This window comes from Manacus candei, unplaced genomic scaffold (assembly GCF_025592945.1).
Source record: "Manacus candei isolate 608988 ecotype Guabito, Panama unplaced genomic scaffold, ASM2559294v1 h1tg000033l, whole genome shotgun sequence".
In the NCBI taxonomy this organism is placed as follows: Eukaryota; Metazoa; Chordata; class Aves; order Passeriformes; family Pipridae; genus Manacus; species Manacus candei.
Window position 1 is genome coordinate 10526531 of NW_026138081.1, and position 26694 is coordinate 10553224.

Consider the following 26694-nt stretch of genomic DNA (forward strand, 5'->3'; position numbering starts at 1 on the left):
CAAGCTGAGCTGCTGCTTTGGGGAAATGGGTGTGATCCATCATAGAGAATCTTTAACTTCCTCTTCCTAGAAAATTCAGCAGCAGGAGGAGATCCAAGTTTTGCATGATACTTCCAAAATTCTTTTCCAGGAAGATGCCAGAACCAAAGTAATTATCTGCTAACCATAGATGTATGAGCTGTAAAGGAGCATCTTTATTAAAAAATAAAATATGACTAGATACTTTTTCAGTGTGTTGTCCATCAGGCACAGAGATGCATCTGTATGTTTTTACAGAAACCATGGGAGAAGGCTTCACTGGCCTTCTGGAATTCAGGCACAGCAATTAGTTCATGTGTACATGTCTCTGCACACAAAACTTTTGGCATGGCATGGATGGCAAGTTTCAACTTGAGCCTTTGTGGTTAACAAAACCTCCTTTGCTTCTGTGTGAAACCAAGTCTCCAGGCAGAGTTATTAGTTTAAAATAAGATCATTAGATGTGGGTTTTGTTGGTTTTTTTTTTACTCCCCTCCAGCTGGTTCTTTACTACACAGACTCTCTTTTACTAATCCAGATGGTTTTGGGCAGCCAGGGCTAAGTGCCATGCCAGTTTATGAGGTACAGCCCAGCCAAGCAATTCTTCATTCTTGATGTGTTGTCTGCTGTCCATTACTTCAGCTCTTGGCAGGACTTTTGATGTGCAAACATTCCTTAGGGGACTTGTTCACATAAGCTCCAGTATGTCACTATTTCTGGAAACCTTCAAGCAGCCCATTATAATCAGGTGGTCATGTTTTCCTAGGACAAACAAGTCTGTTCAGACTTTGTCCTGTGGAATTTCAGGTTGGTTATACTGTAATCAGAGGTCCTGTCTGCTGGGCATTTCTGTCCTCTAGCACACTCTGGCCACACCTAACTCCATCCCAAATTACAGCCTGACTTGAACTCCGAAGAGGAATCGGAAGTCAAGTTTCCATGTTATCCTTTGTAACTTCTACAATTTTTTGACCTTACATGAAAGTCAAGCATTAGTGTTTGAAAATATCCAGTCTAACCAGGTAAATTTCAGTACTGACTACAGAACACCTCAGGTCATTTTATAACTGACTTTGTCTGAGTTATCTCACAAGCCTGTCATGTCTTCATATTCATGTGTGCTAGGACAAAGGAGCAACAAATCATTCTGTTGTGGGTCAGCAAGTGGAACACTTGCAATTACTGTACAACACTAATGACAATTTACCTGGGACACAGAACTGAAAGAAGAGACAAGATCTTTAAATAAATCCAAGTGCTTATACACCAACACATCTTACATGGCATAAGCTTAGAGGTTTCTTCAGATATTGAACATAGAATAATAGGTAAATTCATAGCTCAATCCAGGCATTTTTTAATGTCTGTTGCTTAAATCTTTAATTGCCTTTTGGAAATATTTTTTCTTAAGAAATAACAGATTCAGAACAAAGTGCTTTAGCCTTGTTCTTTTGGTTTGCACCCCTCTCCCCATTCATGAAGTACAGTGCTAGAGATACTTTCAAAACCTTTCAACTGATGTGTTTCTGCGGTCTCACAAGAACACTAAATAGCATTAGTCTCTGATCACTTTGTCCATGGCAAACTGCATTTCAAGGCATCCTGTGTGCTACAAAAGGTTTAATTTCTGCTCTGTCAGGCAGGCAAGGAGATGTTTGTGATACTTTAATCTCTCATAAACTAACAGTATTTGAATTTGTCCATTTTGGTTTACTAGCTGCTGTTAACATTCTATTGGTCTTTAATCCCAGTGCTCACATACGACTTCAGACTTATATGTATCATCCTTTTTCCAAACAGCTCTGAAGCAGTTCACCACGTGTGGTTGGTGGAGGCTCAGCTGAGTTCTGTGCACCTGACTTAACCAGGTTACTCACTCAGGCTAAGCCAGACTCAGAATTCAGCTACAGAACACTACTACAAACTCGCAATGCATTTCAGCAGCAGGTTCAAGCAGATGTACTAAGTAAGCCATTTTGCTTGTTTTTCTTTGTTTCTCCAACAATGGGAGCTTTTCATTTTTTTTTCTTTTTGTTCTCTCAAGCTCTAGGGCTTACCAGTCCTTATGTTTGAATATGAAGAACACTAGGATCAGGATCCCACTTTGTCTCAGCAGCCTCAGAGACTTTCAAGAGCAGAAAGACAGGTGAGATAAAGATGTTTGATACATCTTCTCCTGCTGAATGGCACTTATCAACTGCAGCAATTCAGGACTAGAAGGGGAGTTACTCCTCTATAACTAACGTTGTCCTAGCCAGCAGGCAGCTTCCATGCTGTGTAGCCCCTCATCACAGCATAGGGTAGCTTTGGCAAAACAGGGAGTGCACTTCTGGCCCTGCATAAGGCAAGAAGATGTAGGAGAAGAAAAGAGGGTCTCTGCTATGCACTGAGTGTTCATGAAAAGAGGTGTATCCAAAATTATCTAGATGCATTAGAAACCCCAACACATAGCAGTGGATGTAGCTGTCCTAAGAAGAGCAGAACTGCAATGTGGCTGTTATTTTGTTAAAACCAGCCTTCAGCACGTGTCAAGGCCCACTTTAGCTCAGGGAGCCAGACAGTTCTGTTAGACTTGTTAGTCTGAACAGCCACATCATGCAAGATAGAAGCTTCTTTTTCCTGTTCCCCAGCTATACTATCATCCATCCTGGGGTTATCCCAATAAATATGAGGGCAGTGGAAGGGGATATCCAGGTTGTTGAAAGTGTATCACTTGTACCAGCTGCCGTACCAAGGAAGCCAACAGGCTTGCAGGTTAGGGATACTGAAGACTTATGAAAGATGGGGAAGAATAAATAGATTTCTGCCAGTCAGCCTGACTGAGCTAAAAAGGGGAAATAATACAAGTTCCCTATTACCGTGCACATCCAAAATTCCTTGAACAGGAAGCCTGGGAACAGGGCAGACTCAACACCCTATAGATGTATGTGCATTGAAGCCAAGGAAATGTGATTTCTGTTTTAGTGTCACATGAAAACAGTTATCTCCTTGCACTGAGTGCAAGTCAAAAGGATCTGTTTCTCTCTGCACTCCTACGCTACTATAGTGCTCAGTCAGAGAAGTCTTAATTCATCCTTGTTTATTTTTTAGAAAATCCCTATATATCTAGGTGCTTAAAATGAAGCATTAGTTACATGGAATATGTGCCCTCAAAGTCCAGAAGTTGCTGGATATACTGCAAAGGTGTATTGGGGCCAAGAGTGACCCAGTGACCTCTGCAGGAGATGCTGGTATGGCTGTGAGGCACTGGCAGGGCAGCAGCAATCATGAGCCAACCTTCTCAACATAATTAGCAGGATAGAGTCCAACTTGGCCAGTGAGAAGTTGGCCCTTGCACCAGCCCTGCTCATCTTCCTCACTGATCTTCATTAGTTCTTCACCTAAAAGTAAAAACATGCATTAGGAAGCAGCCTTGAGAAAGGCAGCATGGCATTTTTACCCACCTCAGAAGACTTGATAAAAAGCAAGACCTATTGGTCTGAATCACCACACTTTTCTCCCCTTATCAACACTCTGTATCATATTGCACAGTTAAATCAAAGCCAGAGTTACTAACCTCTTCAGTATCTGTGATTGATACCATCCCCTAGGCCAAGGAATTTAAACAGGCCTTCACTTATGCTATTCAACATCAGAAATACTTTTGTGCCCTATAGTTCTGCCTGCTTTCCTGCCCCAAGGAACATGCTTACAAGCCAGAGCAATCAGAAGGATCTCAGATTTTCTTCTTAGTGGCTCCTCTGGTAGGCAAGTGGGAAGGAAACATAAGAAACTGCTAAGCTTTGTTCCATGCCTGTTTCATGATGAAGTGTCTGGTTTAGCCAGCAAGGCATGCAATCAACTAATTTCACAGACTTTGACCAGGAAAGGCTTTTAACCATGCCACATCTACTTTGGGAAGGGTAGAGAGGTCCCCTTCTCCACCAGTAGAAGGTCATATTTTTGCCAGAAAGGGAGGTCTGACTGCATCAGTAGGCACATCCCACACTGGCAGAGGTTCAGAAAGTCATTGCTGTCAAGCTGAAGCCTTACTGCTGCATGTTGCTCAGAACAGCTTTGGAAAGGAGATGACTGAACCTAAGAAGTCATACCCCATTGCATCTGCTGGGTGGGAAAAGAGAGCAGTCAAGGTCTAGAGCACCCATACTGTGAAATATTTTAAAAGCCACAAGTTAGTGTTAGAAGTTTACTAGTATGCTAACACTGCAGCACAGATACCGGTCTCAGGCACAAGCCCTGCTACTAAAGGACTTCAGTGCCTTTTTAAAACAGGTGTATTTTGGAGCACTATTGCACAGAGATACCATGTAAAACTCAAAACAAGTGAGATGAGAGAGACACTCCCAAGACCCAGATGTCCTCTTGAAGTTGAGAAGAGGGCACATGCAAACTAATTTATGTGCAGGAAGGAAAGGGAAAGGGTCTGTTTGCTTCAGCACTCAATCCTCTGCTGCAAGCAAGAATCTCCATTCTCAAGATACCCATTTTGAGCAACAGCTGGTTTTTTGCCAGTTGAACTCTGCCTTCAGTAGTGCATGTCAGTCAGCTCAGCTTTCTCCCAAAATATCAATGTTCACGTTATTTCAAAGGACAATCCAGACCACCTATGGAATTTTTATATCAATGGTACAAGGGAGAAGCATTTCATAAAGTCTCAAGATACAATGTAGAATAAATGCCTCGAGGAGGGAAGAAGGATCTGTTTTATCCCTTGGGGTCTGCTCTCCCTACACTGTGTCCAAGGCCTAGACAGCCTCTTTTCATGCGGCCTCACTGTCTTTTAGTCTAGAACGAGTTGGACTTCCCAATGTACCATCCACCTCACAGGAGCTGGCAATGCATCAGACCAAGGGAAGAAGAATAAGTATCAGTTTTCAAGGGGACATCCAGTTCTTAGAGTATTTCAGTCAGTCAGCCCAAGTGAGGACAGCAAAAGGTTAGTAAGAGATTAGTGCTTCTGTACCTGCTTTAAAGCTCAGCTCATCAGCCTCCTGTCCTGTGTAATCGTACAGTGCTCGTACCCGCACTCCTGGTACCTTTATGTCCTCCTCGTGCCCATTGGCATCCAGGCACTTCTTGGGAGTGTCTCCATCTGACCACTCTGAAATGTCTTCCTTCTCTCCGCTTTGTATGTGGAAGGCAAGAGGGGACAATATGGTTGTTAGTAAATTCATCTCTCACCCACCTCCTCCTGAATCACACACCACCCTGACTCCCCCCGGGACTGCTCTGCTATAGAACAGGGTGCAAGATGCCCAACAGCCAAGTGAGGGTGAACAGACCCCGGAGATACTAGATTCTGCTGTAAGCATCCTAGCATTAGAGCCTTGAGGGCAAGTAGGGTAACTCACTCAAAGTATTTTCACACATGCACACCCTTCATGATCCAATCCTCCTCTAGCAGACCCTCTTATACAAGAAAGGCCAATCCTAACTGGAGAGCCCAGCTATGTCCAGAATTATTCCAGACAAGAATAAGACAGAGGAAGAACCATGTTTCCCATTCTAAAGAGATATCTGGATTTATGTTTTCCAAGTCAGGAACAAGAGCAGAAGTGAAGAGCAGCAGAGGACAGACACCTGGAACCCAAAAACCCCTGAAGAGGCTGTGTTCCATACTAACTTCACATGGGTGGGTGCCTTCAGGGTGTCATAGAAGAGGCTGTTCTGCTCCTCTTGATAGGAAAACCTGTAGATTGACAAATAGGGCCCCTGAATCCAATAGACTGTGAAATACAATAGTGGCCCTGAGAAATCTTGATATCCCCATTCTTCTCTGCTCAGTTTACTTAGGCCAGAGTTCACCTTTTAAAGCAGGACAGCTACTGGAACAGTAGGACGAGTCTGTTCAGCCTCTCCCTATTCTCCAGCTTGCTTCCTGGCAAGGGAAGCAGCTATACCCAGACTTGTCAGGTAGTACTCAGCACCATGCCAGGGAAAAACAATAAAAATCTGATGCCTGCACTTAGGAAACCACACAGCCAACTGGCAAAGCTGCCAGTTCCCAACTCTTCTCACTCTGTCTGGAAGGAGGAAGAAGAATCAGGGAAATGCATGCCAGAATCACACAACATTAGCCTGATTGGGCTAAGTCTTGTCACTAGAAGGATCTTTACAAGGAATGCATCTTGTGAGGCAGCATGTACTGGAAAAAAACAAACAAACAAACCAACCCAAACCAAATCCAAACAGCTACCCTAAACCGCCTTTTCTACCTGGTCTTTTCCAGAGTGACACAGGCAAGGCCATGGGCAAGAGACAGGAAGTTAAGGAAGAGATCACTCCTCTCAATCCAATTCATGCATGACCCTAGGCAGCACTAACTGATGTATCCCAGACTTCTGCCCTTACCTCTGCCTTGTCTGCAGAGGGGTCTGTGAGACAACACCATCTCGTGTAGGCATAATGCTGGTCAGTGTGACATCATCAGCCATCTTGCCACTCTTCTCCTTCTTGGTGATTTGCCGCTGTGTTTCAAGGGACCATTCCTGTTCAAGGAAAACCAGTAACACTATCAAGCCACTCAGACAGAAAAGTTCTGTGCATCGTTTTTGCCCAGTACAGGACAGAAGACCAGGTCGTACTTCAGTAGCAGCTGAGCTGGTTAGCCCAATGGCCTTGCTGGCATAGCAGGCTCACTTCTATTGAATTCCAAGGTGCAACAACCAGCTGTGAGGAAATTATCACAGGAGCTTGTCAGAAGGCCCTGAGCCACCTCCTGTTTTTCAACCTTGCAGCTCGATGGCTGGAATATTTGCGGTTTGGCAGGGTTGCATATGTCCCTTTGGGCACCAAACAGCTTGCAACACAACAGCAATTTTAGAAGAGCTTAACATCCTGAGCCTGCTGAGCAAAGACACGGTCTCTCCAACACAAGACTAGTAATCCCCCAATTTCAGTAAAGCAGCTAATTGTTTGGAAATAGTACACTCTAGAACGCTACATCACCTCAAACTGAGGCCAATTCATCGCCATGCCCGGTCCATGAGTGTTGCGCCACCACTTCAGGTCCTCCTGGTTGTCTGCAGCCACGATGACTTGGTGGAGATCTCGATACAACGCATGAAAGCTATGACCAGAACAGACAGAACCACCAGTAACCAAGTTTCTCAGCAGTTTCCCAAAAGCCAAGTTGGAAGGAAGAGATTAAATTAATGCACAATTACACAGCATCCTAAATCCCACAGGATTAAGGATCCTAGAGCAGCACCTGTTCAGCCCTTGGAAAACACAGCCACCCTTACAGAAGAGTCAGCCTGGCAAACAGGACAGGCTTGTTTGGTGTGGCACTGGCTAACAAGTGCCAGCTCTCAGCACAGCTCATTAAGCGCGCACTGAAAGAACCTGGCACGTTCTTGCACACAGACAGGGAGGTGGCTCACATTTGTTGCCTCTACCTTAAAAGTACAGGGGCACAGAAGATTTTTGACTGCAACTATTTTCCCTGTGTAAGCCCTACTTAAGGGCAACTTGTGGGCTTTACAGTTATTATTTCACAAAAGGTCTCTACTCAGGACAAAATGGGTGGAATAACTATAGATACCAGAAAGCAACAGAGCTGCATTCCTCAGACTGGGATTACATGTAGAAACATGGAGGCATTTCATAGAATAGAAACACACCCACAGGACAGTACTGGACAGTAGTGAAAGAGGAAGTGTTCAAAGAGAGAAAATCCTCATAGGGAAGCCTGGCATTGCCCTCAGAGATACCAGCACTCTGAGGTATTTGGTCAGTCTAAAGGGACCAAATACCGGTTCTAAGATACACTTTAAAGGGGAAAGAACAAAACCTGGTGATGCAAGTAGCCGGCTCTCTTTCACTGACACCAGAATTGGCACCCCTCACCAGAGCCTACAGCACTCCAAGCTGGTAGAATTCCCTCCTGTATCAGGGCTGGTACCTTTCGCTGGTGGAGAGGTTGAGATGCTGGTGAAGATTCAGGAGCATCTCCTTAAAGAAGGACAATCGCTTGCGCTCTGCCTCCTGACAGCCCTCAAACACTTGCTCCATGTCCTCCATGTAGCGGGGATTGTAGCGGTTCAACTCTTCCAGCATCTTCTCATATTGATCCTTGCACTGTATCAACACAGGAGGACAGCAACGGTGAGATGTGTTGCCCTGATGTCAAACCAGCAACATTCCCCCTACTCTAGCTTGGGACTGACAAGTTTTTTCCCCCCTGCACTGTTGAACAAACACACCAAAGAAAGAAGTAGTCCCACAGCTGGTATCCCAGTCCATTGCTCTCCTAATATTCTTGCAAGTTCCCTGTCCTTCCTTGCTACTCTCTTCCATAGAGGACCTTCCACACATTCACTCATGTAGACAGGCAAATCAGCTACTTTTGGTAGCAAAGTCTTCAGCTCTACAGGTTCCACCCCCTGCACCAAATCCCCTACACTTTTTTCCTTTTTTTATTTTAAATTCACTTACAAATTAGATCTTACCCAACTTCAAAGACAGAGACCTTAGTTACTGAAATCTCAGTCTAGCTCACTAAAACCTCAGACAACAGGAGGTTGTCCTTCAGCAGGACAACCTGCTCCTCCTTCAGCAGGAGCCATTTCACTGAGTGACATTACAACCAGTGCTTTTTCCTTGAAAGGAGTATCCTTGTGACCCACATCCATATAACATACTCTCACCTTCTCAGCCTCCTGAGTGCACTTCTCTACACGCTCCTGCAACTTGCGCAGCTGTTCCTGTGAGACAGTTGAGTCTGCCTTGGCATGGTTCTCTCTTGTATGGGCTGTTTTCTCCTCCTTCCGGGCTGCATGATAGTTTTTCTTAGAAGTCTCCACCTGTAGGAGGAGGAATGCAGAGAAAGTGATGATCCAGCCCACACTGATCCTCCAATACTCAGAGAAGGCACGTTAACATTTGTTACAGTCTGCACCAACCTACTAGGAATGCCGATTTGGCATTTAGTAAACAATGCTCCAATGGGAAGAGGTACCTTCAAATGATTTCTTTTTCAGTGTTCACCTGCTATGCAGGAATACAGAACCTGTTACCAAAGTCTTCCCACGTGCAAAGGAAGTTATAAAACCACAAGAACAAGAGACCATCTAGACATCCCTCCCTCTCTGGAATTCTCTGCTACTCTGCCTAAACTCAGTTTGTTTGCCCACTGGCTCTGCAATCAGGCAGCTCAACTGCCCTAATCTCTCCTTCCCCATTCACACTTTGCTCACGTCTTTCATCTTCTTCACCCAGGGTTTCTGGGCTTTTCGGAACCCATCCTCTGCATCCTTTGTTTCCTTGAAGCCTCCAATCATCTGCTTGTGGTAGGCCTCCTTCTGCCAGGCCTTGATCTTATCTGAGTCTTCACCAGCCAGGTGGTTCCGTACAGCTAAGTGAATTTCACTCAGTTTGTCTGCAGCTGTCAGGAAGGCATGCCAGGCCTTTTCCAGAGTACCATACTGTGGACCTGCAGGAATAAGCACCAAAGGGACTCTTATACCTCCTGCCCACAGAAAGGAAAGCGCATCTTTTCCCCTCCTACATACATCTACCAGTAGAGTCACTTCCTTAATTTTGCCCCATCGCACAATTCAGCATTAACTGTTCTCCACAGACCCACCAGGCAGCATCTAGACTGGCTGTTACAGATGGGCATTTCTTTCAGGCAGCCTCAGCTGTCCCAGATAGTCCCTGTTAGGAGAAAGTTTCTGTAAAAAATTCTCTTCACAGATTTTCCCTGAGCTTGACAGATAGCAACACTAGTTCATGACTGAGGCTAAGCTTCTGCTCCACAGATCAGTAGGTCCTTTGGGACATCTGTCCTGCTGTTTCCTGTTACTTTGTGAGACACTATCAGTTTGAGCACACTGCCACTAAATCATAGCATTAGGAGTTATGCTCTGACTGGAGGAGGAGAAACAGCCAAGCCATCCTCAAAAAGGGATATCTGCAGCTTCCTTTAAGACTTGAGCTGCCCAAGGACTTGCCAAACTAAGCAAAAGGATCTTTTTTCTTTTGTAACCAAACACATGACAATGTAGTGAACACCTCTCCGAGTGAATCAGAGGACTAACTACAAAAACAGACACACAGACAAAAAAGACACCCAAGAAAGCCACCTCCTTCCAGGGGAAGGGAAGCCTGTCCCCCACAGAACCAGTGTCATCTCAGTAAGAGATAGCACTCCAGGAAGAGAGCGCATAATTGCTTTCTGCTCCCAGTCCAATCTGCCAACTTTACCTCTCTCCACATTGGTCCTCCACTTACGGGACCACTCTGTTAGCTGTTGGGCATAGTTCTTCTCTATCTTGGCTCGCTCCTGGAAGCAGGAGATTAAGTCATTGCAGAGCCGGTAGCCGTCATCCACACGCTTCACTGTTCGCTTGTAGTTTCCAGCCTGAAATTTCACACAGCATTACTGTTTATGCTGTACTGACTTTCACGTTCCTTCAGAACAGACAGCAGCAGGTCGGTCATTGCATGGGGAGGGAGTGTAGGCCCTTCTGAAGCCAGCATCTGAGTTCAGACCCTCCTCTGACACTCTCTCAGGCAGACACAGCACTGGAGGGAAGAAGCTGAGATGCTGTGCTTGCTTCTCTCACACCTCAGATCAGTGTCAGCTGAACAAGGAACTCCACAGAATCTGCGAAAGAAAGGGTCACCTCCTCCCTGCAGTAACACACAGCATGGTGCTGAACCTCCCCCCAGTTCCTTCCTTCCACTTTGCAAGGGCAACATGTCACCCACAAACCTGGAACCCAACCCCCTAATTCCACTGATGGGCGATGGGTGGTAAGACAACATTCCTACTTCCCTTACACTCCAATTATCCTTCCTTACCTCCCAGAAACTGCCCCCAGGAGCCTCCCCACCAGCATCATCTTCTGATGACATCACCCCCTTTTTCTTGCAGCACAGAATTTTTGCAGATTTCAGTTAACCTGAGAGGAGAGAAAAGTGATTTCAAACACAGCATTGGCTGAGCCTTTGAAGACAGCACAGTTCTCCATGACTCTTGGAGCTGGAGGAGCCCAACTTGCTACCGTACAGTCAAGTACTGGCATCACTGCCCCTTCAGCTGCAGATGGCCAGGTCTAGCAGATGCCCAGGACTGAACCAGCCTCCTCCCTCCCTGCAGACAGGAGGCCACCTTGGCAGGCCTGTAACACATTAGGAAAGGATTTTGTAGAAGACAATCTTGCTAAACCTTGGCTGTACAGATATTGTAGATGCTCGTGAATCCAATACTCTCCAGCAGCACCAGATATCTTTGCAGAGATTCCTTTCTTAACCAAGGCCCTCAAGAGGGTAGCAGAAACTGAGGTAGCTAAAGCTATTTGAAATCTGCCTTGAAAGATTTTAGTAAGTCTTCTGTCAATGGGATGACTCCAGCTTCCCAGTATGACTCAGGATTACGGGATTACAACAACTGAGTGGAGAAAACAAGGTTGAGCAGTCAGCAGGCAGGCATGTCTTGAATGGGGAGGAGCCCTACAAGCTGCCCACCAGCTGAGCTGGGCTTGAGCAGAAGTACAGAAACATGCTGGGGCACACTCAGCCAAAAAGCAGCACAGCATACATGCCTGTTACCCAGCACTGCTTCCCTAGAAACAGCCCAGCACAGCTGGCATTTTCACTACCCTCAAGTCTTACTGCATTAGGCTCAAAATCTAGGCTGGAAAGTAAAAGCTTTTTCTCATTCTCCACTGTCTCAGAACTTCTGCCCATTTCCCTGTGCTAGCCTGCACTGCCAGTTTGTTCCTGACACGGTGCAATTCTATGAATTCCTTAGAGAGAGGCTCAGGGTTGTTCTTGTGCAGGAATGAGAGCAGGAGTAACATGAAAAGACCCAAGCCCAGTCACTTGCTGACAAACCCAGTCCTTTCTAGGCAAGCCTAGGTTACTGCAGCATATGTGGCCTTTGCTGCCCCTTCTCCTCTTGCACATTCCTAGTTATAAAAAGCTTCCCTCACACCCCAGAGAGGTATCTGCTCATTCTGTCAGCCCACAGAGCCCACAGATGAAGATCAGGTCAAGAATCCACATCTCCCACCTCCGGCAAATCCTTCTCAGTGTCACAAGCCACACAGTGAAGCACCCCAACACAGGCTGCAAGAATTTCCCACATTTGGCTCTGTTTGCCCAGTGTCATCCCATGGAGTGTGTCAGAAATATATTAATGCTGTTCCTCCAGCATTCTTCAGAAGGCTGGAAGTGCTGAATTCCAGTCACTGAAGCACGTTGTTAAATGGGATGTGACATTCAGGTGGGCAAACCTTGAAAAATGATGAATACTTCCACCAAACCATCTGTCCCTGTCCTCCCTCCCCACTGTTGGTCAGCTGGCCCCAAAGCCACCTTACATGCCTCTGGGGCATGCAACTCTACCGCTGTCCCAGTAACCACATACCTGAAAGCGGAAAGCGAGATGCTGCAGGGGAGCAGTGGGAAGCTGGCAAGTATGTCTCAAGCTCTTCAAACTCTGAAAAACGACTGCAGGAGACAGAGATGGGCACGGTCAGACACTTTACAGGGATGATGCCTGTTCTGATGCGCTGCAATCCTAGGGATGTCCCCCTTCTACTAGTTACTTAGGAGGGGCACCCTCTGATATAGCAACTGCAGCCAGCGTGCCTCCCAAGATGCCATGTTCCAGCATGTAGCAGAGATGCCAAATCCTTGTGTCACAAGATCTAGCCCCAGAGAGTTAAAATAGAAACACTGGGGCAGCATGACAGCACTGTGCGGGAAAGGTAGCATCACAACAGCTGAGCACGGGGAACAGAAAGGCCTAAAATAAGCACATGCCCCAGGCACCCTATGTGGGGCCTGGTCCCCCCCCACTGGACAGTGTCCAATGCAGCAAACCCCACTGCCTTCATGCACTGCTGCACACACTTTTACAAATAGCTGGCTTTGGGAGAAAAAGAGAAGGACACATACACACATATACTTTTTCCAGTCCCTTTTAAATGAAGAGGATTTATATACAAGTCAAAGGACTTGATAATTCTACATTCAAAAAATAAAACCAAAACTCATCAGAGTGCATATTCTGGTCTAGAGTCCCTTTAGTAGCAGAGCACCTAGCACTGCCCTGGTAGGATGTGGCTCTCTATCAGGAGAGCTTTTTTTATTCCTTGGTTCTGTTAGCTGTTCCTATCACATTCTCAGAAATACTTTATTTTGCCATTATGGTACAGGTAACTGTCACCAACTTTCCACAGAGCAAAGAGAAGCAGAGGCTAAGGAAAGAAAGGGCTGAATGAGGCATTTTTGTTTATCTTACATTTACGTCCCTGGGTATTTACTTCAATGTAAAAGTTTATTTATTTAAAAAAAACCAAACTCAACAACAGACAAGCAAAAAAATCCCTTCTCAGTCACCAGTATTCACTCAGCTGAGGCTGGATGATTAGGAAACAGAGAAGAAACTGCAAAACTTGGAAGTGGGATTTTTAGTCAGACAGTAAGACCATTTTTGAGAAGAAATGAAAGAAGGTAGGAAAAGAGAAGGAAGGAAAGAAAAGCAGATGGGTTATTGCAAAGAGACTAATGACCTTTGGTGAGGAAGAGGGGGGGAGGCTGGGAGAGAAGAGTTGTGACCCTTTTGCATGGTCCAGGTCACTGGACAAAAGGCTAAAGCTCATCATAAACCTTCTAAGGCTTCCTAGTAGTCCCCAATAAAACCAGACTACACATTCCTGAAATTGCTATGTTAAAGTATATTTAAAACTGTCCCAGATCCTTTCTTTCCTTCTTTCTCCTGATGAAGACAGATCAATTATATATGACACATGAAGGCTGTATCACTTTTTCCACACCACACCCCCATCCCCAGTTTATCAGGAAGCAATGAATCACAAACATGCCTTCCATCTCTGGTTTCCAATTCAGGCTGACTACACAGTGCTAGAATTTGGGGGGTAAATGTGGAAAGCTGTTGTGTGTCACTATGTGCTTGTTCATTCGAGGGACAGTCAGGCAAAAAACCCTGAAAAAACTCCAAACCATTCTGAAACCTGAATCCATTCTTTCCGCAGTTTCCATGTTAGAATTTGAGCAATACCTGCCCTACTTTCTCAGAAGTTATAAACCCAAATAACCAGTTTTACTATCACTAAGACTAACAGGCTCTGAAATATAATAGTAGGTAGCTCTGTGGATCAGACTAAGGTTTATCATGGCTGCATAGCCTCTGTAGACAGCAGCCAAAAGCAGATACCTTCCCTCGTTTTGAGAGCAGAGCAAGCATACATGATGCCTCCCTGCATACTCTCCAAGCCTCTAACCATTTGCTGACAGGATCTTCCTGAGCTGGACCTGGCACCTATGAATGAACACTCAACAGATTTCTCTTTCATTAATTTCTTCAATCAGCTTTTGAATTCATGTGATTTTCAGCATCCATAATATCATGTGGCATCCCACAGCTCAAGGGTCTACTGTAGTCATCACTACCGAAGCTAGGTGGGAGAATACAATAAAGTAGGATATTTCTATAATATTTCAGGCTAATTTTCATGACCTGAATAGCAGCCAGCTGAATACATATTTCCATAGCAGTTGAACAGACTTTACAGAAGTCCAGAAAAATCTAGCTTGTTAGAAGCAAAAGTCAGAGAACAAGGAAGACCCTTTTCTGCCAGGCTTTTTCTGGAGTTTACATACTCCATGACCCCATGTCAGTCAGATCAAATTGGATCTGCATGCAGACATAGGGAAGGTACTTAGTACTGGACAGAGACGCTGAAGAACAGCTGCTGCCGTCACCCTGAGCCCAAGAAGAGCAAGTAGACTGGCAGTCCATCCCTTCATGCCTAGCTATTCCTGAAATACCATGTGTTGTGAGCCACCAAGAGCTTGAGACCAGGGAAAACCAGAGTTTGACAGAAAAAGCAAGTATATGCCCTACATGCCAAATCTTGGAGGCTGTTTTACAGCAGAGATGACACGAATACCTTGTCGACAGCCTGATATAACAAGAGCCGCCAAATGATTCAGGAGAGGTAGCAGAGCCTGTACAGTATTGGAAATGTAGCTGGAGTTATACTGGGTCAACTAGAGTTTCATGTGGGTCAGTGCCAGATACAAGACTCCTGCTGATGCCACTGCCACCTCTGCTAAGAGAAAGCTATTTAGCAAATCATATTTGCAGGGCAAAGGAATGTTTATCCCTACCGTCCTCTATCAGCTCTCACAGTTAAGAGCTACTTAAGACCTCACTGCAGCTCCTGCAAGACAAGCTCTCTGAAGAAAGAGGGAAAGAGTAAATACATCGCTATTCATTTCACACCTCCACAGGTTTATGGATAAGGACATCACAGACACCGCTACAACCACCAACATTAGGCAAATTCAACCATGCAAATGAGGTTTCTGCAGAGCTACAACCATTTCTGCTAGTAGTGTTAGAAAAGGTACTTCCCTCCTTCCCCCAAATACCTGCTCTCTCTTAGGGACCAACATAATTATTAGGCTACACCTTCTATCAAGTCCCTATTAAGTTATCAAAAAATGTCTCTTGTTCTTTAGCTGCAAAGAGGTGGAATGGCTCGTGACCGCTTCACTGGTTCTGAGCTCCACTCAGGAAAATGCCAGAGGGCTTGGCATAACAGAGCTGTTTCTACCTTTAAACCATGTTGTTAGTCTCACCCCGATCCAGTCAGGGATGCATCTCAGACCACAGATCCCTGCCCTCAGACCAAGGTGTCAGACTAAAACCTTCCTTTTCAAAAATGTGTGAATCCAATTAAGCACTGCAAGGTGTGCCTTTTTGTTTCATGCTCTCACATCTGTGCAGCAGTGTCCTGATTCACAAAGAAAACTTCTAGACCCAACAGAAATAATAGCTCTTCTCCCCTGAAAGCTTTCCCTAAGGCAGGTAAACCACAGAAATCCTCTTCCATCTACATCACATTCCAATACTTCTAGCCTCCAAATGCCCAAGGCATCACTGTGCATTGTTTGACTGCCTCCTGAGACTCCTTGTAAGCAATTGTTTTCCTAAGTTTGCAAGATCAAGCCTCTGAACTCTAAAAAAGCTCAAAAGGCTGGTGCATGCAGCCCTGCAGGAATTCATCCACACAAATGGAGCTTGTACACTGCACCAGACAAGGCCTTCTGCCCAATACCTCTTCCCTTTCCTAACTGCAACAGCAAATGCTGGATGCAGACACATGTAGGAATAACCTGAGTTATATTTATCTAGTAACTGAGGCTTTGGTGGAGACACATTTTTATTATGGACTAATTTCTATATAGGTGTTAAAGCCAAGCTAAGCTAGAGTGTCAATAACGAATGGGCTGCTATACTAATATCCACCTCAAGACAACAACTAACACCACGAGGCAGCAATGTGATACTTTCTGCAGCCAATTTGTTTGATTCCCAGAGTTACTTTTCTGTGTAGCAGACAGTGGTGAAGGTATTGTTTTCACTCCAGGGCACTCTGGTGTAGGGTGAATCTGAAGTTTCAATCTGAACAATTAAAATACACTGAAGGATGGCAGCCCGGCTCCCCTTACAGAATGATGGGCAAGAAATCCTTTTTCTTTTTCCTCCTGTTAACTTGTCAGAATGGAGCTGAAGCCAGGAGGTTCCACATGACTCCAGCAGTGTAAGAAGCTGGATCGCTGCTGGTACAGTAGAGTTAGGAAGGTCCCCGATGGAGAGAATGAAATGGGGCATGGGGCAAGGTGTCCTTTCCAGGCTCACCATCTCTGGAAGTGCACATCCAATAGCTCTGAACCATTAACTGGGATGATGCCCAGTAATGTGCTCTCCACTGCCATTATATAGGAGGATTGATATTTACAGGTATACTCACCTTTCTCCAGAGGGGTCAGTTCTCTACTGCTAGAGAGGATGCCAAGTAACACAAAGATCCTCCAAAACTTCCCTTAGTGCAGTGGTCACACCCTCAGTAGAATCACATGACTGGGAAAGCCAGTGTTTCCCAGCCACTCCCTAAGGACTGAAGCCTGCCAGGGCTGCCTAATACAGTTTCAAGCAAGATTTCAGCTCATCTCTCCAGCCAGGGAAAGGTCAGAGAAACATCAGGGAGAACAGCAACTACACACAGAGGTCACTTTAGCTGTGTGCAAGCCTGTAACTGAAGCCTGTATCCCAGACAATGATTCTCTAGAAATCATGTGGCTGTCCACTAGCAAAATTCTTCAGGATTATACCAAAGTACTAAAATACAGAGAAGATCCTGTTCCACTTGAAGGACTGACCTACTGACTCTACATGCTGCTTCATTATACTCTCTTATTTCAGACCACAGCTTCTTTATATTGGTCTCCTTCACATTCAGACCAAGCTAGTGTACAGATGACAGACATGCCCCGTGCATCACCCAAGTTGTCTTCAAAATGTTCACGCAGAATTCAATACTTTCCACATTTATTAGCTTTCCACATTTATTAGCTATTCCCTGTCAGTGGCCAAGGCTACAGGACAGGCTTCTACTAATACATTGCTGCTGATCTAAGGGTTAAGATTCCTGGCTGACATAGCTATACCAGGCAGAAATTGTTTTACCAAGAAAAGGAAAAAAATCTGCTTTCGTTTCCAATATGATGTAGGAGATCTTTAGTATTACAGGAACACAGATCTATCCTGGTTAACCCAACAGTATGAGACAATGTTAATGAAAGAATGTATTGGGCTATCAAGGTATGTTCTAAGTTTTTCCAAAATTGTGCTTCCTATTAAGAAAAAAAAATTATAATCTCAAATACAGAGTTAAAGGAGGGAGGAAATCAGTGTTGGACCACTGGGTACCACACTCCAATGGGGCAACAGGTCATGTTCATTTTTATTTGAAATGGTTGCTGGAATAATCTAAACATGTATACTGTGTCTGTGTACTTAACAGGCAGTTACAAGCTGAAGCAGCTGACAGTTCAATAAGAAGTCACACATGAAAGCTACCAGGAACAGCACTACAGTAGCCTGCTTTCTTAGTCCTGTGAATAGCATTGCTCCTGTTCCACACATTAGTCAGCATGCCCACTTCCCAGCTCTCACTCCCTGTCTTACGATTCTCTCGGCAAGGTTTTAACCCAGGCAGATGTTGAGAACCTGCAATCTCTGCTGTCCCACTCCCTGAGCCTCTTGTTTGTTTCTATGCTGGGTATTTCCCAGGGTACTTGCCAACCTGCTGCATCCATCTCTGCAAGCAAACACCAAGCTTGCCAGTAAATATATGAAGTCAGCATTTCCCTTTTAATCAGAAGGGACCCCAAACAACTGGAAGCTCTTTCTTCCTTAATCACTGATAAACAGGTGTTTAAAGCTCCAGTCAAAGCTATTATATCCCTCCTCAGCAGTCTCATTGTGCACTGAATGCAAAATTCCAGGATTTAATCTACCTTTTACCAGGTAATGTTTTTTTTTTTTTCACTCAGTGACTGGTAAGACAAGATCAGTAGTCCATCCTATAATCCAGTTGCCTGTAACTTAGTAAAGGTAACTCATTGTAACAGCAGGCTGAGCTACTCTACCCACTCCAACTAAGCCTGAAGGAAGAAGTTTTGTTTGTTTGGATCTTTATGTGAACTGATCAAAACAGAACAAAATGCCTCAGACTCATCCAACCCTGAGTAAAGAAGGCAATGGGAAATGGTGATCACGCGTGTTTCCTGCAGTTGGGGGTAGAGGGGAGGGGAGGTGAGGGGTGAGGAAGCAAACTCCAGTAAGTCCCTGTCAATGGAATATTTTCCTTCTGTGATTTAATCACCTTTCAACCCCCAGAGAAGGGATCAAGTTTACTTGAATGCATTAACTCTTAAGGAAGCAGACTTCAATCAATACAATCAAGCAACCTTTAGAGAAGCCACAAGCTAGTTAGATTCATTCTAACACTGAGCTTCTGGTAGTTTCTTACTTCACTAGACTGCACAGCAGTCAGATACCTCCAGCCCTCTCTGCCCCTTCCTCCCATTTGGAAGTCACACTAGTTTTTTAAGCCATCTGCAGTTCTGCAACTTCTGGCTTTACCAACAGTCCATTTTCCATTGGCTGCCTTTTGAGGAAGGGGGAAATGGAAGATAAAGAGTTGGCAAGAAATTCGTCCTTCAGGGCCAATTAATTCAAAGTACTGTATTTCTTTATCTATGATGATTGCATCAAACAGATTTCTGGTTTTACTTGGTAAAAGCTGATTTACTAAAACTGCTTATTATGTGAATACTTTCCTTCCAAATATTCATCTAACGTAGACAAAAACATGAAAGATCATCATCATCAAGGCATTTCTGAAGTTCATCCAGTTCCCTGGAGGCCTTCAAGTCCCAAACAGGCCATAGAAGGGAGTAAAAACCAACTTCTTGAATTGAGAACTGAATAAGGTAAGACGGAGTGCTAAGACATCTCTTATGGTAAAAAAGAAGAATGAGGTAATTACTTCTGTTCCCTGCGTGATCAGTTCCTCCACTTTGATGGCAAGGCTCTTTGTTCACCTTTTTTCACCAGAACTAGGTTTACTCAATTGCTTCCTTGCAGGAAAATCTAAACAGCATAAAAAACAACTGCAACTGTAACGCAGACTTCAACACCATATGAACTGGAAGGACTGTATGCCAGCTTTTATACCAAGTCATTTCACATAGTCTTTTATGGGTCCAGACATGTGGAAAGAAAGCATTGCTTGCTCTGTGGACTGAAGAGAACATTCAGTAATTCAGATTCCCTTTGTAGTATCTCCTGGTTCAAGAAGAGTTTGGCAGATTATTCACTTCGTAGACATTTCATTCCTAAAGATACTCTCATACCTTTCTAACAGATTTGCTAGAGATTCACAAAGACAACAAAGTTGAAGTAGGAAAGCCATTAGGAACTGGCCTGCAGTGTGGAGATTCATACTTCATAAAATCATAGAAAGTCTTGGGTTGGAAGGGACCTCAAAGACCATCTAGTTCCAAGCCCACCTCCATGGGCAGAGACGCAACCCACTAGACCAGGCTGCTGAAAGCCCCATCCAACCTGGCCTTGAACACTGCCAGGGATGAGGCATCCACAGATTTTCTGGGCAACCTATTCCAGTGCCTCACCACCCTCTGAGTAAAGAATTTCTTCATAACATCTAATCTAAATCTCTCCTCTAGTTTAAAACCATTCCCCCTTGTCCTATCTCCATCTATCCATGTAAAAGTCACACTCTTTTTTTATAAGCTCCCTTTACATACTGAAAGGCTGAAATTCTTCCACTGAAAGGCCACGAATACTTCACACATTATTCTTGAATTTCATTGTCCTATATGTCACGGAGCAACTTTTATCTGCTTTCACAGTATCTACACAGAATCTGCTCTTTGGTATCAGTGGTGCCTCTTCAAATAGATTTTTGGATCTCAAGCTGAAGGACAGGACTATTAATATAAATTACTTCATATCCCAGATGTTATCCAAAAGACTCCAGGAGAACACAGGCAAATGGGACAGTCAGCCCACGTGACAGGATAGATTTTAACTGTTCAGCATCACTGCAATGTCATCTGCTTTCTCAGTCTACTGCCCAAAGGAGTGATCTCAGTTTCTGGTCCTCAGGACTCAACATGACATGTGAGGAAAGAACACTGGAAGGCTTTTTAAAAAACTGCAAGCACAACAGCAATACAGTGGGCTTTATCTCCCCCCTCCTCATGCTTCCTGAAGCAGCTCAAACCCTGAATTTTTGCTTGCATTGGGGTAGAAGCCTGCTGGAGCCAAGAGCAGGCTTTCACACAGGTTTCCACACATCAGTAGTCTTAGCACAAGATAGAGCTGACTGGAAACACTAAGGAGCAAAAGTAAATATCCAGAATCATTCAAGTGAAATATGCTGCATCTTCTCCCAATCCTTCATGAAAGCTTCTTGCCCTTGTCAGAGAAGGCAGCAAAGCTACTTCAGAGCTCTGCACAGCAGAGCTGTGCAGCTGATGTAGCCCAGCACACTCAGGACCAGGAGAGTTTTGGTTTGGCAGCAGGGGTACTAAGGGACAGGAGGAAGCTACTGACAACAAAAAAATTACCTGTAGGCAACTGAAAAGATCGACTATGGCCCCAAGAGCTCAGGAGGTAAGGACCATATCTTCCTACAAAGAGAAGAGATGCAGGTTGGACAAGCTCAAAGTACAGACAGGGCTGAGGAGGCTGAAGACTTGCTAACATTGTTAGTTATGGGTTGCCTGCAGCAATTTTAACTCCTCTAGTCTGGAAGAACTTACATATTGCAATAAACAGATTCCTACCACAATCACCTTCTAAGAGAGGATAAAATCCCCCACAAGCCTAATGCCTCTGGATCCAAGCCCCTGGCACCACAGAGATCTCACATGCCTCTTCAACAAACTACGGTGCCCAGTGACAATCACTAGATTTAACACACAAATTCTGATTATCACAAAGTCTGAAAGGCTCTTTCCCATCATGCCATTCACAGAAAGAAGAAACCACTGAAGGCTCAAATATGATTAGGATGCCAGTCACACTTACTGCCTTACAGCAGTGCCCAGCTTCAGCCTGAAGGAACTTGAAACTAATGTACCAGTCACTGAAACAAAGCCGGATGATTATAGCAGAGGATGCACCAGGCTATTTGCACTGACATTACACTTTGTTATGCTGGAAAAATTTGTGCCCAAACAGTCAGAGTGCATTTGGATGTTAAATTACAGTGGTGACCGTGCTGCAAGGAAGTAGCAAAAAGCTACCGCTTGAATAGCTTCTTAACTGCTCCATGGATTCAAAGATCTTTTGTAATTGTTCAAAGAGCAAAATCCCAAATTCTTCATGAAAACTTCCAGGTACTGGAATAGCCACTGTTTTCTGACCCATCCACTATGGCCTCAAACCAAAATATTAAGGCTTTTTTTTTTTAATTTATCTGACACAGTTGCCTGTCACAGAGTACCCTCTACACCCATCACACTGACTGACTAGTGATAAAATAGCTTGCCTGATCACAAAGTCTGCTTTAAAAAGATAAGAGCTTCTTAAAGGGCTTAAACAGCTCCCCTATTGTTTAGGCATTTCCCCATGAACTCTCAAGAGCAGCCCAAATTCACACATCGCTGATCAGCTGATGGCAAAAATTGTTAATGCTTGTTGATCAAGATGGCAGTTTATTAATGCTTGCTGATCAAGAGCATAGCTTTTTCCACTCAGGGTACAAGCAGATACTTTTAGCTTTTGAGGTCCCCAGTTCAATCCCTGGATGTCAGCCATGACACAGACCAAATAGATCAAACAACAACTGAATAACCTCCAGCCCTCAAGATGGCCGGAATAAAGAATATACAGTATTTGCCATGCTTGGTGATATCATGAGTTCTTGACAGACGCTCACATCACCCCTGCTGCAGTGACTGATGTGTTCTCACAGCTCTGCATTTCCTAAGTCGTCACATTACAAATATACCTGACTATATTATTGAACGAATATATATATGTGTGTGTGTATAGATTTTTTTTATTGGAAATTCATAATTGTCCAGGGAAAGCCCAGAAGGTTCAGGCTAGGTCTTGTATAAGCCACAAAACCCTAAAATGACTAAAACCACCAGTCATTGTCCTGTGAAGAAATTAATTTGGGTCCACAAGACTTTCAAGCTTTTATGACTTGGTTACAAACAGTCTGCCAATGACCTGCAGCATTTTAGTGTAGTCCAGTCACACACAGTCCTATTCACTTGCTGACATTCGATAATGGAGTTACAGGTGGGCAGTTGTTCTCAGGCCTGTGCATAGCTGACGCACTGAAGTTACTGGTTTTTACAGCCTGAGAAGAAGACAGTCTTCACTTGAACAAGCGCAGGCAAGCCAGAGAAGCTCAAACTCATAGGTCAGAAGAAAAAAAAAAAAAAGCCAATAAAGCAATACAATAGAGCAGGCACAGAATAGGGAAGGCAACAGGCAGCTGATCCAGCTCACACATTCATTCTGTTCCAAGCTGCAACTCAAAGGACAATCTAGCAAATATTTTAGGGAACTTCTAGTGAAATACCATTAATTACACAAAACACAGTCGAAGGAGAACTGACTCCATCTCACGCAGAGCACATTGTGCACTTCAGAGAAAGGTGAATCCCTGCCTGAAAGAATGTGTCCAGTTATGCAATGCATGGGGAGAAGCTCCACTTTGACTCCACCCAGAGACCAGCTCACACCTGGAGCAAGGAGTATCTGGACCCTGTCATTTTTAGCCCACATGCTACAGTTGTACATTCTGCTCCCACACCACCCCCAGAATGACTTGTGTCACCCACTGTAAGGCTTAGTGACTTCTCAGTGACATTTCAATTCCAGGGTGGAGTGGGAGGCTCTGCTTTGGTACTGTACTGCAATCAATTACCCTCATATCAAAAATTCCTTTGTGCAAATTAGACTGGCAGCTGATTTGAAGGGGAGAGAGGCTCATCTCCAGTTTCAGGAGGTAGGGAGCATGCGTTTCCAGGGTTAAAGAGTGAAAGAAAAGGCCAGACTACTTCTGAGGGCCAGGAACAAGTATCCAGAAGTGGTCAGCTAACCTCACCCTCACCACCAAGCTCTGAGCCTTCTGCATGCCTGAAGAACTGAAGCAAGTGAAGAACACATAGTTGGCACAGAAAGTGGTGAAACAGGTTAATGCGTTCGGGCCATGCTAGCTTCACTTATCAATAGCCTTGCAGAGATCATGGAACCCTCCTCCTGTGAACAGTGACAAATGAGACTGTCCTCTCAAGCACTGGATGTTCAGGCCCACTAACACCCTCCATGTTTATCAGCTTTTTCCTGCCCTGGGCTGCAGAGGACACGGTAACCCCAGCAGCCTGCCAGGGCCCAGTGACACAGCCGCAGGCAGCCCCGCTGTGCCTGCCCCCCGCCCTCCTCTCCCCTCCCTGCAGTCGGCAGCCAGAAGGGACGAAGAGAATGAGCAAGAGCACTGTCCCGCCTGCCGAACTCCTCAATCCGGCTGTCAGGAGTCCGGCTCACAGACCGGCAACACGGATCCCCTGAGACAAGGGAGTGCAGCGGCCCTGAGCCCGGGCCCCGGCGCGGCCCCTTCCCCCAAGGGGTCCTGGGAAGCCGCTTTATCCCCCTTCTCCACAGCGCTGCCAGCGCCCGCGGCTCCTGTTTCAGAGTGGGAAGCAGCTCAGCGCGGATCCGGCACAAAGGGGCCCCTGTCCCCACGGCGGAGCGGAGGCGCGGGCGCCGGAGGGAAGGAGGGAGGGGGAGCCTCGGCAACCCCCAGCGACGGGGCGGCGGCAGCGGCGAGCTGGCCCCGGGAGGCCGGCGGCGGGGCACTCGCCGAGGGTTGGGCTGGCGGCCGGGCTGCGAGGGACGCGGAGGGACCGGAGCTCTCCCGGGAGCTTCCCTAGCTGCCCGCTAACAACCTGCCGGGGATCGCAGCCCCGCCGCCCTTCCCGGCCGCGCCGCCCCCCTCCGCACCTACCGGGGGTCTCCGCTGCGACTCCAGCCGAACTGCGCCGAGCCGCCTCCCGGTCCCCTTCTACCCACAGGCAGCGCCCAGACGGGCACCGCCTCCCCCACCCGCCCCCTTTCCATGAGGAAACTTTTCCCTCGCAGCTGCCAGCCCCTCCCGCGCCGCGCTGCCCGCCGCGGGAAGGCGGCGGCGGCGGGACTGGGATGAGCTCTGCCACCAGGACCCCAGCACTCCACGGGGCACAGGTCCGAAAGCCGCCCGGCCCAGGAGAGTGGAACACACAGCCCCGCAGAGGTCATCCCACCGCTTACCTCGCAGGCAGCGCTACTTGGCGGGACGTTCGGCGGGCAGCGGCCACCTGGGCTGGCCGCAGGCTGAGCCCTCCCCCTATTTCAGCCGCGGGACACGGGGGCTTCCGCCCCGCCTCCAGCAGCTCCCGCGGGGCGGGCCCGACCCCTGCTCTCGGGGCGCTCCGGTGGCGGCGGAGCAGCTCCGACACAGCTCCCGCCTCCCCGCCCCCTCCGCCGGGCCCTTGATCCAATTAACGGGAGCGGGCTCTGTCCAGGCAGGTGGGGCCGGGGCAGGGCGCTGGGAGGGCAGCTCCGGCTCCCGTCGCCGTTCCCCGCCACGGGGAGGGCGTGAGGTCGGCCCTGGGCCCGGGGTGAGGAGGGCGCCAGCCGAGGTCTGAGCGGCCGGGCCCCCGGTTGTGGTGGGCGGCGGGAGCGGGAGGGTGGCGGCCCTGTGAGGAGCTGCCCGCTCGGCCTTGCCGTGAGGAGTTGGGCTCCTGTACGTGTTGCCCACTGGCTTTGGAGCTTTAGTCGGTTTTAAGTTAGTTCCCCTGTGTGCCCTGCCGGCCAGCTGGCCTCCGGTGTGCTGGAGCAGGAGTCCCAAGCGGGTTCCCCAAGGCCGGCTCCTACCCAAGTGTAATGCTGTGCTCTTGCTTGGGAGCATGAAGTGGGTCACTCTCCCTGGGCTTGAAGACTGTCTTCACCTCGGTTTGGCTTGGCATCCATCTTTCAGCCCAATCCTGTTTTCAGTCACTCTCCCTTTCCTCTGAAAACCTCTGTCTGAATAATCTGGACCTTGTCTTTAAGCCTTTAAGATGTCATAGCCTTTAAGATGACACCAGGTGTTTCTGAATGCCAGGGAGTTTGCCTGTCAGCAATTCCATTTCTAACGCCAGGCCCCAGGTGCGATTTCACCATGACGCTGGGGCAAGGCTGTTGTGAGAAGCACTGGGAGACCTGCCTCCTCTTCACTGCTTCCAAGTGACTTGGGACACAATTCCAAGGACCATGTGTGGGTTTACAGTGATGTTTATTCAACTGGTGGAGAAAAGAAAGACTGAGAGCCTTGCAGGAGGAAGAGAGGAAAGAGTGTGCCATAAATCTGTACTTCCACTTCTCTAGAGCAGTACTTGGATGTTTTTTCTTTACAACTGCCCCAGGTTTCATAAGACCCAGGAAATTACCTGTACTGATGCCCTTCACATTGCTGTGTTGGAAAGTGGACATTAGGAACCATTCCACTTAAATTCTTTTAAGGCAAATCCTCAGTGCGCGGTCCCTGGAAGATGGGCACCCATGGCAGGTCATTGACTGAGGTGTGACCATGAGCATCCTTTCAGGAAGTGAGGAAAGATGCTTATCTTGTCCTCAGAGTTAATCACAGTTGAGCCTATAAGCAACAACTTTGTTTTTACTAAAACATAACCAAACTCAAGTCTTTGACATAGGTACTCCCTAATTCAATTATGTTCTGAGTTTTTCATTCCATTATCAAACTAATGTATCTTAATGAAGTACAGAAAAGGCAAACACCTCATGCATTAATATTCTATATCCAGCATTTGCCTTTGCTATGTTTTCGTGCTGATTTCTATATTGATAGTCAATGTACTGAGCATCCAAGATAGATAACGTCCATTTTGGGACCTGGGCGCTGCTATTACTGATTGCAAGGTGAGGGTACTCCATAGCATGGCTGCTGCAAGCCTTGCTCCAAGGCTGGAGTGGCTTAGGGAAGATGGGCAGCTCAGGTAAATGAGGTCATAACAACTGTAATATTTTTGTTCATTTTCCTGGTACTTAGCAATGGTCATGGGATAGGAGGTCAGATAGCGTGATATCTACTCTTTCTCTTTTATCTTCTTAGGATTATATATTTTTTCCTACTTTTTAGTGGAATATAGGCTTGTTTTCACGTGCATGGCAAGCTCTAGTTGCTGTAATTATATAAATTAGTAGTCAAACTAAAGTAGCCAAAACCATCTGTGCTTTGGACAAAGATCTTGGCAACA

The 26694-nt window shown here is 46.2% G+C and overlaps 2 protein-coding genes across 9 annotated transcripts in view; one reads left to right on the plus strand and one right to left on the minus strand.

Moving 5' to 3' along the window:
- The window catches only part of DDB2 (damage specific DNA binding protein 2), a 51726-nt gene that overhangs the window by 7760 nt on the left and 17272 nt on the right, over positions 1-26694 (plus strand). The window contains exon 2 of one of the 2 annotated variants that reach the window (XM_051791905.1): positions 2063-2164. The gene's annotated coding sequence lies outside the window, so the exon portion shown is untranslated. Of the gene's footprint in view, positions 1-2062; positions 2165-24823; positions 24961-26694 lie in introns of those variants that run through there. The other variant, XM_051791910.1, reaches the window with a different exon arrangement.
- Positions 173-24850, minus strand: PACSIN3 (protein kinase C and casein kinase substrate in neurons 3). 7 transcript variants are annotated; one of them, XM_051791912.1, is made up of 12 exons: positions 24707-24850; positions 12395-12477; positions 10825-10925; positions 10225-10381; positions 9216-9451; positions 8667-8822; positions 7922-8097; positions 6967-7087; positions 6370-6506; positions 5642-5707; positions 4982-5142; positions 173-3398 (listed from the first exon to the last, which is right to left on the minus strand). In XM_051791912.1, the coding sequence occupies exons 3-12, from the start codon at positions 10876-10878 to the stop codon at positions 3283-3285; spliced, it is 1380 nt and encodes a 459-aa protein (XP_051647872.1). In that variant the 5' UTR covers positions 10879-10925; positions 12395-12477; positions 24707-24850; the 3' UTR covers positions 173-3282. The 7 variants fall into 7 exon arrangements, with proteins under 7 accessions (XP_051647872.1, XP_051647874.1, XP_051647873.1 ...); XM_051791914.1 differs by lacking the exon at positions 24707-24850 and adding an exon at positions 24405-24470; XM_051791913.1 differs by lacking the exon at positions 24707-24850 and adding an exon at positions 22977-23067.